The 11,827-nt window shown below is 30.7% G+C and overlaps 1 protein-coding gene across 1 annotated transcript; it reads left to right on the top strand.

The window, feature by feature from the left end:
* The first annotated feature begins 633 nt into the window (after nt 1-633).
* LOC115876451 (akirin) lies at nt 634-10,652 on the top strand. Its single transcript, XM_030892231.1, has 4 exons — nt 634-1,076; nt 1,424-1,578; nt 1,644-1,806; nt 9,341-10,652. Exons 1-4 carry the CDS (start codon nt 860-862, stop codon nt 9,349-9,351), a joined length of 546 nt encoding a protein of 181 aa, XP_030748091.1. The 5' UTR covers nt 634-859; the 3' UTR covers nt 9,352-10,652.
* The last annotated feature ends 1,175 nt before the right edge of the window (nt 10,653-11,827 follow it).

Genomic DNA, 11,827 nt, shown 5'->3' with positions numbered 1-11,827 from the left:
AAATATGCTTTATCTTTTTCTCTTTAGAAGTTATATGGTTTGTGTCGTAGAAGACATTACAGGTATTTAATATCCTGAATTTTGATTTGATATTCTTTTTCTAAATTTTTTGTAATTTCTTTCCTTTAATGCCAAAATCTTGATAATATGGCGAAGGTTCGATCATTTTTGATCTTATTAGATTTATACACAGACCAACTTAAGACTATAAGGTCGCGGTCGTCGCGGTGATTAACTCCCCCCTAGATATTCTACATTCTAGCCTATGACAGCCTATGATTCTAGCCAAAGATATTTAAACTCAGTTTAAACTTGAGTTTAGTTTTGTTAAACTTGAGTTTCACATCCAAACTTGAGTTGAAATATCTTTGATTCTAGATTCTAGATAAGGATTCTAGCTATAGGTGAAAGAAAGAAGTGTATAATAGGTTGCCTACATGCACTATGGAAAATTTGTGTAAACTGCTCCGTAGACGCAAATTATATCTATGGCATTCTATGGCCTAAAATCGTTCGGGATATTTCGACATGATTCGTCGAAACATTCAATCGACCGCCTCATTTTGACCAATAGAAATGTCCAGAATTCTAAATTTAGACATGCGTAGTGCGATTTTACAGTCCTTTCCCAAAATGTCAGTTTTGTTTTGTCAGTTCTCTGATTTCATTTCGCCATATTGGACTTCCTAGTGTTACATACCGAGAAACTTTCTTTAAAATTGCTAGCAGAGCATATAATTTTTTAATTTTTCTAGTAGTTTATTAAATCCTATGAATTGTTGGCAATTTTAGTGTTGCCTGTGAAAACAAGTGAAGTTTCTTAGTTTATGTGTAACCGTTGGTGACCCTACTACTAAAAATGGCGTGTGCAACTTTGAAGAGATCGCTGGAATGGGACTCGTACCTCGGGGGCGGCAGACCAGCAAAGAGGAGACGATGCGCTCCCTTTTGTACCAGTCCGACAAACCGAGAAAAACTCGGAGATCGGTCAACATCTAGTTCTCCTAGCAGCCCCATGTGCAGCAGTTCTCAAAAATCAGTTTTCCCAGATGTTCTTAGTAAAAAATTAACCCCCGGTAAGTGGACACTTCGGACATTGATGTTTTTAGAAGTTTATATAAAGGTTAACGACTTTCGTTTAGTTTTTTTTGTAATTAATTTTATTGGGTAATTAGTATTTTGTTTGTTTATATTTGTTGACATTTTATCTGTCATCAGCTGATTTAAGACATGCCCGTAGCATTTTCTTTTTTATTTGAATCTGACAATCTCTAGAGATGTCTGATAAAGATTTTTGTTTCATTGCTTGTTATTGAGACTAAAACCTTTGTAATTTGTGTACTTATATTGACTTTTATAAAGTTTTTTTTTCTTTAAAATAACTTGATTATAAACGAGTTTTAAGTTGTTATGGTTGTTTCAGAATATATGGCTGAAAATATTAAAGCCGAATTGAAGAGGTTACAGAGACGCAAGCAACTACAATACAGTATGATGGAAAATTCAGATAGTGGAAGTGAAGGATCTAATGATGTATTACCATCTCGAGCAGAGAAACCTATTTTTACATTTAAACAGGTTAACATTTTTCCACAAGTTCAATACCAAATTATGATAAGACGATTGATTTAATTTTTATGTAGGTTGGATTAATATGTGAACGAATGCTCAGAGAACGAGAGTCTGAAATAAGAGAAGAGTATGATAATGTCTTGACCACAAAGCTTGCTGAGCAATATGATGCTTTTGTTAAATTTACATATGATCAAATTCAGAAGAACTATAGTAGTCAAACTGCTCCAAGTTGTAAGTATTTACCTTCTAATTGATTTATCTATACATACACATAATATGTCTAACAAATCAACACTATAAAAAAAATTACAGTGTGTTATATATTTTAAATTATTTTATTCTTATTTAATTACATGAAACACTTACCTTTTAATTTATATTTTTATTGTTTATTACATATTACACAAGTGGTACATGGATAAGTACAAAATAACAGGAGAAACTTCCTTCCACTGAATAATGATAAAAAGTAGTGTTCAATAATAAAGTTTGGTGTATGGTTGTAACACCAAAGATTCCAAAATTGGAACTTGATTGGTAAATTGATCTTTGTAATCTTGTAAAAGTAATTCTTGTAACATCCTGCCAAGAAAATCAAAGCCATAGATCAAAGATTTCTTCTGTATTTAGTATTTTATACTAGGATAATATTCTTTTTATCCAATGATGGCTACTGAGTGACCCATTTTTGGTTTTCATCTACTTAGTACACCACAATTGGTTTTAAATAGAATAATTTAAAATGAAATATTTGATAATTAATTGAAATAATATCTGAAAAATTATTCTTTTTTACTATTGTTATTTATTTATACCAGGAAACTTATATAATACTTGCAATTAAAAATAATAAGAGTTTGTAGCTTTATTATTTTGGGAGAATTTTAAATCTGTACATACAAATACATCTCTAGTATACAAGTATGTATCACCTATTTTTTATTGTATAGGGTGGCGCCTCTCATACACTGCTAGTGATTTTATCTAGTTTATATCTAGTTTTAATTCTGTAATAATTAAAATATGTTTTAAACGTGTATTTGTATTGCCGTTGAATATTAATCTACAATCTTTACTTTTTGTTAAATTAACAAAAGTTATATCACAGCCACCCTAGATTTTTTGAAATAAAGATCTACTGACGCAAAATCATAAAAATTAAAATATCTAGGAAAATCTTTGTCTGAGGTAGGCAACCTTAATAATATTTTGAAAACGTATAAATTCCCCATTGAACACCGGAACAATATACTGGGTGTTCCATTTAAAATAAAGGAGTAACTTGCTTTTAAAAGTGACTAATGTTCCATATTAATTTTGTCTCGCCCTGTATAACTTTTCGGGTCAAATTTCAATTTGGTTTAACATACAATGGTTACTGTAATTAAATATCAGGTCAACTAAAATTTAGGTAGCTGTTATCGAAATTAAAAATTTACTCTTCATTTTCACAAAATGTGAAATACGCCAAAATCCTTAGATTTTAGGTATATCTTCTTTAACAAAACTTACCTTTATTTTTTTTCTAGAATCTGAAAATCAATTAATATATAGGGTGTTTCATTAGAAAAAACACAACACTGATGTGTAACTTTTCTGGGGGACACCCAGTATAATTTTATATATTTTTATAAAATGCTTTCAGTTAATCTACATATGCTGCCAAAATTTAATTTCGATATAAACTACCGTTCTCCTTGGGGCTTCCGCGGCGTATGAGAGGCGTCACACTGTATGTTAATAACGAAATTTTTGTGCTGCCATCTATTGTCAAACTTGTTCAGATCAACCTCATTCAAGGTCAATATAACTCCCCACGTCCCTTACCCGACCACTAGCTGGTTATTGAATAAGTTGTGGAGCTACGATTGCTGACATGGGGATAAAAAAGATTGGAATGAAAATTTCAAAACCAAAATATTTTGAACTACTGTATTAGGGATGTACCGGAATTCCGGCGGCACTACTAAATCCGGCCGGATCGCCAAGATAATTTCGCTGCAATTTTCAAAAAAAGAATTGGGCTAAATCTAAGTAGAAATCAAGAAAATAATTTTGAACTTTATTAAATTGAAAGTCTTTTTAAAACATAACATTATTTTTAATCTAAACATTAAATTTAGGAAATAGTTAATTATAACAAACTGCATAAGAAATAGATGAATGTTTTACAAACATATAAAAAATATAAACCAAAAACTAATATTCATAATTTATTTTATTCTGATTGTGGTGTATAAATAAGAGGTTTTCTGCATTTTGAAAACTTAGTCTACACCTTTTGTCAACATAATACATAATATACCTATGTTACCAATTTCTGAAATCTAATTCTTTCTCAATACACACAAGTTGCAGAGTTAGAAAAAAAGGAAATGTTCCATTGTTCCACCAATCAATAGGGTTTAATTTTTTTATCAGTTCTCGGCAACTTCAAGTTAATGACGTTGATGTAGGATGTTGCTTTTTGAACGACTCATAATAAAGATGTGGAAATTGGTATAAAGTTAGCATTTTCACAGTGTGAAAAGTAACTGTTGATTTATTTGGAAAAATATGCTTTATATCTGGGATATAAAATAGTCACTATAGTGAAGCAGTCCATATCCGAAAATCTTTTGTTCAAGCCGTTAATGAGACGTTCTTTCATAGTTCCAATGTTCTTTGAAACTTCCATACCGTGCTGGCAACTGTTACTTTTGGGTCGGTATTTACATGTGTGGAAGTAAATCGCATAGGGATCTTATTAAGTCGGAGTGAGAGAAATGCGACGGTGTGCTGTTGCGGCGTTGCCGGTACGCCTTTCCCTATCAAGTACAGTAAAATAACGATCGCAAACCGCTTATTTTTAAAAGACTTTTTCGAAAAGATAACTAGATAAAATCATTAGGTACAGTACGTCTGCTGGATCTGTGTCTATGAAAGGAATGCGGACAAAAAACATTTAAATAAACAACAATATATTTTATTCGTCGACTTGACGAGTACGTCACCGCAAATCGCTACGCCCACTCATTTTATTGGCTACTTGCAAATTTGTCGAATTTTTATTGATGAGACGCGTCGTCTAATTTTTTATGAAAAACATCGAGAGAATATCATTTCCCCTCTCACGGATACCGCGTTGCTATAGAACGGACAGACAAACTGTATATTTCTGAGCATCTGAAATGGAATTATAAGGATATTGTTAGAGTGTCCATTTTTTTTATAACGAGAGCGATAATTTAAAAACTCTACTTTTTAACACGTAACGCGCGATAACTTAAGAGCCACTTTAGACATTGAAACTTTTTTTATTTTGAAGACCGGTCTTTCACATACTGTCTGCGAAGAAAATATAGCAGAAATGTTAAGAAAGTTTTTGAAAAAACTACAATCAATTATTTTTAATAGATTTCGAGATATCGATTTTTGAATTCAGAGTTCTAATAGCGCGACCACTGTCGAACACACAAGCGTTTCTAACTTGCACTTAAAATTTTCAAGCTATAGGGAAAATTACAACGACTGGTTAATAAATAAACAAATAATCACGAGACGTAATTAAATCGTGAAGCTGAACCAGAGAAATAGAAGGGATAGAGAATGAGCGTCAACATGCGCAGAAGGTCTAATCAAGTTGGGCGCCATATTCCAGGTCTTCCTGTCATTTTGTATATAGGTGGTAATCTATAAGTAATCAAATATCAATTTGCTGTTTTCAACCATACGGGGGGCAATTTAAATTTAATGAAATTATATCATTTATTATGGTTAGTTAACATTAATATGATTTATTTAATTATCAGTTTCAAAACTGCGTACAATATTGGTATATAATACACTAAATATACGAATATTCTGACAAAAGACGCTACGGACAGATGACCTTTTCGTCGTAAAACACTCGAAATGATATTAAATAAGTATTTACAATATTTCATGTTTACTTGTACTGAATTACGCGTTTCAATTTAAAATTTTTGCAAATTTGGTAAAAATTGTTCTAAACAACTTTTTGTTCAAGTTGTATATTCATAAAAAACATTTGGTTCATAATTATTTTTGATGATTATCTACCTTGTATTTTTAATATAAACCTAGAAAAAATATGTTTTTGTTTTATTTTTTTTATTCGTCCCTTCAAATTATGTTTCAAAAACTGTTACATAACATGTCCTCTAACAAATATTTTCATAATACATAAACATCATTGATTTTATTAAGGGTATTATTATTAGTATTTATCCTGGTTTTTGTCGACAATAAAAACTCAATCTTGTAATAGAACATCAATTTTATATTTCGTAAAATTATTTTGATACAAATTCGATTTGTCAAAATTCAAGTCATTAATATATTGATAAACAACCCAAATTATTCCTAAATATTTTATTATAAACAAAAACTGTTACCGGTAAGTTTGTAAAACACATTATGGTTTGTCGTAATACTAGAAAAAATCATTTATTTTTTGCACAAAAGAAGCTTGTCGATCCTTATTTGTCCATAACAAAATTCTGTATGTACATATACCTAATTTATTATTAAGAAAATTAGATTATATGATCTCAGAATTTTAAGAAATTTTTTTTTAAGATAAAATAGTTTCTTCTCAACTGTAATATTGTCAACTTTGGCCTGTATTTTATCTATTTAAAAACATGGGATTGACAATCCCCTTACTAAAATACATACTGGAAGGTACCGATTAAGTTTCATTGCATCAAATACCTTTACTATAAATCCTGGCTCACAACTCACAATTTAAGGCCATTGCAAAATGCTTTTGAACTTCATCATAGATTTTACAAGAATAAAAGTGTAATATTGAAACAAAGTAACACTGTAAGCTTCATGACTAATAGTCTCATTTTTAACACTCTTTAAATATCATCTCGTTAACAATTATGAATATTATATGATTTTTCTCAGTGATTTGTGGCACAGATACAAATTAATATATGCCCCATAACAGTTTTTAAATAAGAAACTTCTGCCTACAGATTTAATTTTCTTCTTATTGGCATAATACCCTTTCTTCCTATATAAATCTTGCCATTTTTTCAGTCCAATGTTCCTTGTTTTTACAGTTGTAGGAATACTAAAAATGTTGACTATAGAACTTGATACTATGTTTGAAAAAGCCTTCATACCTGTAACTGTGCATAAATCTAATTAACTGAATTCTCCTCCTCTTGACACTCTGAACACTGCTGCTGCTAATGTTAGAAATATTTAGCACAAAACTACAACTACCTACAACAAACTTTACAATAAAAATGTTAAATTTCCGCTGTTCAATTAAAATACCCTATCTTATGTTTTCTTTTCCTCCAAATAATCTTCTTGTCAAGTAAGGACCAATCTTATTTGACATATTTCTGGTACACTTGAACTTGTGCTTTCATGGACACTATAAGAGTGCACTGTTTTACAGAAGCACGAACATTGATTCGAAGCATCTTCTTCCTCCACACGTAATAAAAACATCCTCTTTAAATGGCCACATCATACACTTATTTTTGACGATTCCCAATTACAATCACGATTTTTACAAATCGCCTTTAGGAAAACTAAAAATAAACAGTTTTGGATCATCTGTAAACACGATTATGTTGTATGAACTTACACATGAAAACTAATCATTTTTCCCGGCGTATTAGCTTTCTTAGAATGACTATGACAATATACAACAACCCTTTTTTGAATTAGTGTTTAAAATAATTGAGATAATAATAAATTTTAACTAGATAACAACACAAACGAAAAAAAAACAAAACAAACAGATGTCAATTAAAGAGGGGAAGTGACAGCGAGACCTGGAAGATGTCTGCCATCTTGCCGTCGACAAAAATTTGGATGCGCACTCGTCGAAGCTCATTCTCCCACTTCCATATCTCTGAGCTGAACGCATGATGTACGCCTTTCCCTAGAACTTTAAGTACTGACAGAGGTACTGATTGGGTCGACCAGTCGACTGCGACAAATGTGCTATATAATAATAATAATAATAAATTGTCTTTATTTCCTAAATGGGCGAAGTCTGGCTAAATAGCCACTCCACTTAACCCATAATCACCCTATATCCCCTAACACGTCTCTTAGCAATGTGCACAGTTTCTCGGTTTATTACATACGTTTGGCAAGTGTTTTTTACTGTTCTCTCTTTATTCAGTACATCATAAACGCATTGTACTCTTCTTTCACACGGAAATATCGACCCAAGACTAACCTTTGCCAGCCCTTAGTGTAATTGTTATATATTATTGGATAAAAGGAGAAGTTTTAAGACAGCAGTTGTTGGAATTACTTCTGAAATTACTCAATCCGTGCACCCCAAAAGTTTTGGTATCTCCTCAAAAGGTTTTAACAAAATTCCTCAGAATTTTATTTTAAGTCTATGGGTCTAAGTAATTCAGGGGTGCAACCTTTGAATAAGAAGACTAAGGAAGGAGCATATCAAAAATCTTAGGTCCACCGCGATGGGCCTCAAATATGGCCGACTTAATTTCCGGTTTATCAGTGCCGTTCTAATTTTATTTAAAAAATGTAAAACTATGATGTAGGGTAGACGTGGGGTAGACTCAATAATTTTGTTTTTATTTTACGTTGTGAATAAATGTTGGTAGTTATTAAAATTCTTATAAAATATAAAATTCTAATAAAAACAGATAAGTTATAATAATTATTTATAACCATAAACATCCGATACGCTACTGAAGCAGGTAAGTCAAATTGACGTATCTAAATTCTTTGACATCTAATCTTTGACAAGTAGTAAATAAAAGCAAAAATGCAAGAAAAAATATATAATTAGTTAATTTAAGTGAATTTCATAAACGATCGGTTTACTACACGTATGTATATTATATAGTCACCTACTAGCGAAAAGTTGTTCCATTATTTCACTCGATTTTTGCCGAGATCTACCGCACGCTACACAACCAACTATTTTAGAGTCATTTTTAATAAATCGCGATAGTGTCACTGTTAATTTAAGTTCTGCCACAATTTCCATCTAGATTTACTACCTTTATACAACTATTAGTAGTAGAATAAATAAATAACATAAAATAAGCTCCGTAAAGACTAACAAATCCACAAAATTTCAAATCAAATTCAATTGTGAAATGAATCGTCAAACAGAACTGTCAAGGATCCCCACCCTAGAGTCCTTTTTCCGCCCACCATGCATAAATACATGGATAGCATTATGCTCCTTCCTTAGTCTTCTTGTTCAAAGGGTGCAACTTTGTTCAATTTAGCAACCGATCGTTTAGAAGCGATGTCGAAGCCAGATCGGTACTATGTTCATTGCAAAACTATTGTCGCTCAAATGCTGCGAAATATGATATCACTATCATACTCTTGCACACGTGTGCGACACGGTCTAAGCTATGTCTAGGCAGTCGCCTCGACACAAAGCGAGAAATCAGAATATCGCTACGAATCGATGTTGCTATTGAACATAGTAGCTACAAATTACTTTACTATCGCTTTGAAACATGAACAAAGTTGCACTCCAGGGACAGAAATTGAAACAACATAAGAAATTAATCAAATAAGCCGAAATCGCTGCACTGTTACATTAATAAATATTGGAATACGACGGATTGGCCCCGATATGGAACCTGATCCGGCCGGAATACCGACATCCGGTCCGGCTAGCAGCCATACTTTCTGTTCTGGCCGGATCGGCACAATACCCGATCCGGTACATCTCTACTGTGTATTGATGTGGTGTAGTAATTTTTTTGCTAACGTTATATTTTTTTTCCAGATCTGTCGTAAATTGTAACAATCACATCAGAGTAGCGCTGTGCTCTACGTTAGATTTATATAATATACAGTCATTTATACATATACAACATAATACGGATGAAACAGTTGCATTTCAAGATGCCTTAGAATATAATTATTCAATACCTGGCGTTTTGTATATACCCCACTGTCTTTATTTTGTAACTCTAATAGGAATTGACATATAATATATTTGTTATTTCTTGTAAATATCGTTTCTTTATTACTTCTTTCTCTGATAATGGCGCTACAAAAATATTTAGATGTTAAGATTTTTTCAGTGATTGAGAAAATGTAATACGATTTTAAAATATACAGTATGATTAAGAAAAGGCTTGATTGATTAATACTGGATAAGGTGTGGTAAGGCCACATTTGAAATTTGATTTGATATGACTGATTTTTTCTAGATATTTTCTTGAGTGTATTGTATATTTACAAACAACAAATCGTTGATATTTTTTCTATAAATTGTTTAACATAGGACGGTAATATTAAATATTAATTTTTTCTTACTTTTAAAGAGGTGATTTAAAAAAGAACATTAGGTAGGTAGGTATGTCACTTTTATATTAACTAGTTATAATATTTGTAATTCTTTTCTGAACTGAAATTTTATATGTGAATTTTTTAAATTTCCTCACAATAATTGCCATAGATTAAGATGGCTTTTGAACTTTTTTATTTATTTAAATATTGTTTCACTGCTCGATGATAGTTTTGTTTCAATGATTGTTAATAGTATTATAAAACCATTTACCAATCATATTAGAATTTAACTGCATAAAAATGCTATTTTTTCTTTTAGTTTACAAATCTATAATTAGTATGTATCTTAGTCCCTAGATATTGAGCATTCAGTTTTTTCTAGTTTTTAAGTTGTTCACTATTATTATTGCAATAATTTAAAGAATTTTATATTCAGGTACCAATTGAGTCTAGGTACATATTTTTATTTCATATTTAATTGATATTGTTAATAAAATTGTTAAAATTCATAAATTATTGCTATAATCGCTTTAATTTTTATTTATTTACTTATATATAAATGCATATAACCTTTATTATCGTACTCTCTTCATTGGAAGTGAACTTTAATTTTCTAAATAAGATTTTTTGATCGAGAAATAATTAACAAAAAAACTATCACAAATTTGGTTACTCAGAGTATGTATGTGTAACGAAATTGTTGATATTTTTCTGTAAATACATAAAATTAACTATCTTGAAATGAAAAAGGTAAATTTTTATAGTTTAGTTACTTATGTTAGTTAATAAACAAGGGCTATTCATTTTAATTGTCTTATTTATGTTCCTATATATCTTTCTTTAAATCAGATTCTCTTTCTGATTTTTTTTCATGATCAACTCTTGAAACGATAAAATACAAAACTTTTGTGATTATTCTACTAGTAAAAAACCAAATAAATTCGGGACGCTCATATATAACAGTAATTATTTTAAAATTGTAAATCGATTTTTGAGCAAAAAATCGATTTTTAATTTTCGGTGTGCGGTACCGTTTAAAAAAGATTCCCAAGCTCATAATTTCACCGAAACTTGAATGAGGAATTAAAAAAAAATAGTTTCATATTTTCACGGTTATCGTAACATGGTTAAAGATTAAAATTAAGAATAAAACCTCGTTTTTTTAGGTTCCTGCGGACGGATATTGTTCTTATTTTTTTTTCGAAAAGCTACCATCATGCTCCAAAACATATCCGGTCGCTAGATTATTCGATACATAAGACGCTGAGAATAACATTTTTTACTGATTTTCAGTATTTTTTTTCGATTTATTCAGACAGGGTTATAGATAAAAATATTTCCTGAAGTTATGAGCCCAATTCCTTTCTGGGACCGATTCGGTATTCTTGTCGTCCCAGGGCCTTTGTCCTGAATGAATTTAATTATAATAGTTATTAATTACAGACAAGGCTAAAATATTTGAAAATTATAAGTATATATTGAGAAAAACAAATGTTTTATTGCCTCGAGATCATATTTGCTATGTGAATCAGTGCTAACAGAATACATCTGAGCTGCAGGCGATTTTTCGTAGATATTTTATTTAATTTATACAGTGTGTTTCAAAAAACATGTGCAATCTTTCGTAGGGATTGCCACGTTTTCATTTTGTCTATTTCGATTTCCTTGATGAGATAAACTCAATTTTATCCAATCACAATAAACTTAAAATGAAAATAAAATTAATAAATTATTTATTTTATCTAATTTATTATGAAATCATATTAGTTATTATTACTATTAATCCAAAATATAGTAAATTCAAATAAAAAAATAATGGTATTTAAAATAATTGAGGCTACCAGTGCAAAAGCGGCCTTAGTGTGGGTTTACATGCATCCGTAATGCGTCGTCCGTCGTTGATTTTATGTAATTTTATTGTTTTTTTTTTCAAAAATCACAGCTCATACTTGAATATGATTGGACTAACGGAACGACG

Source organism: Sitophilus oryzae, unplaced genomic scaffold, assembly GCF_002938485.1.
Source record: "Sitophilus oryzae breed Bouriz unplaced genomic scaffold, Soryzae_2.0 scaffold_1436_pilon_pilon, whole genome shotgun sequence".
Taxonomy (NCBI): domain Eukaryota; kingdom Metazoa; phylum Arthropoda; class Insecta; order Coleoptera; family Curculionidae; genus Sitophilus; species Sitophilus oryzae.
The sequence above is the reverse complement of the archived record's forward strand: the minus strand, read 5'-3'. Positions and strand labels throughout refer to the sequence as shown.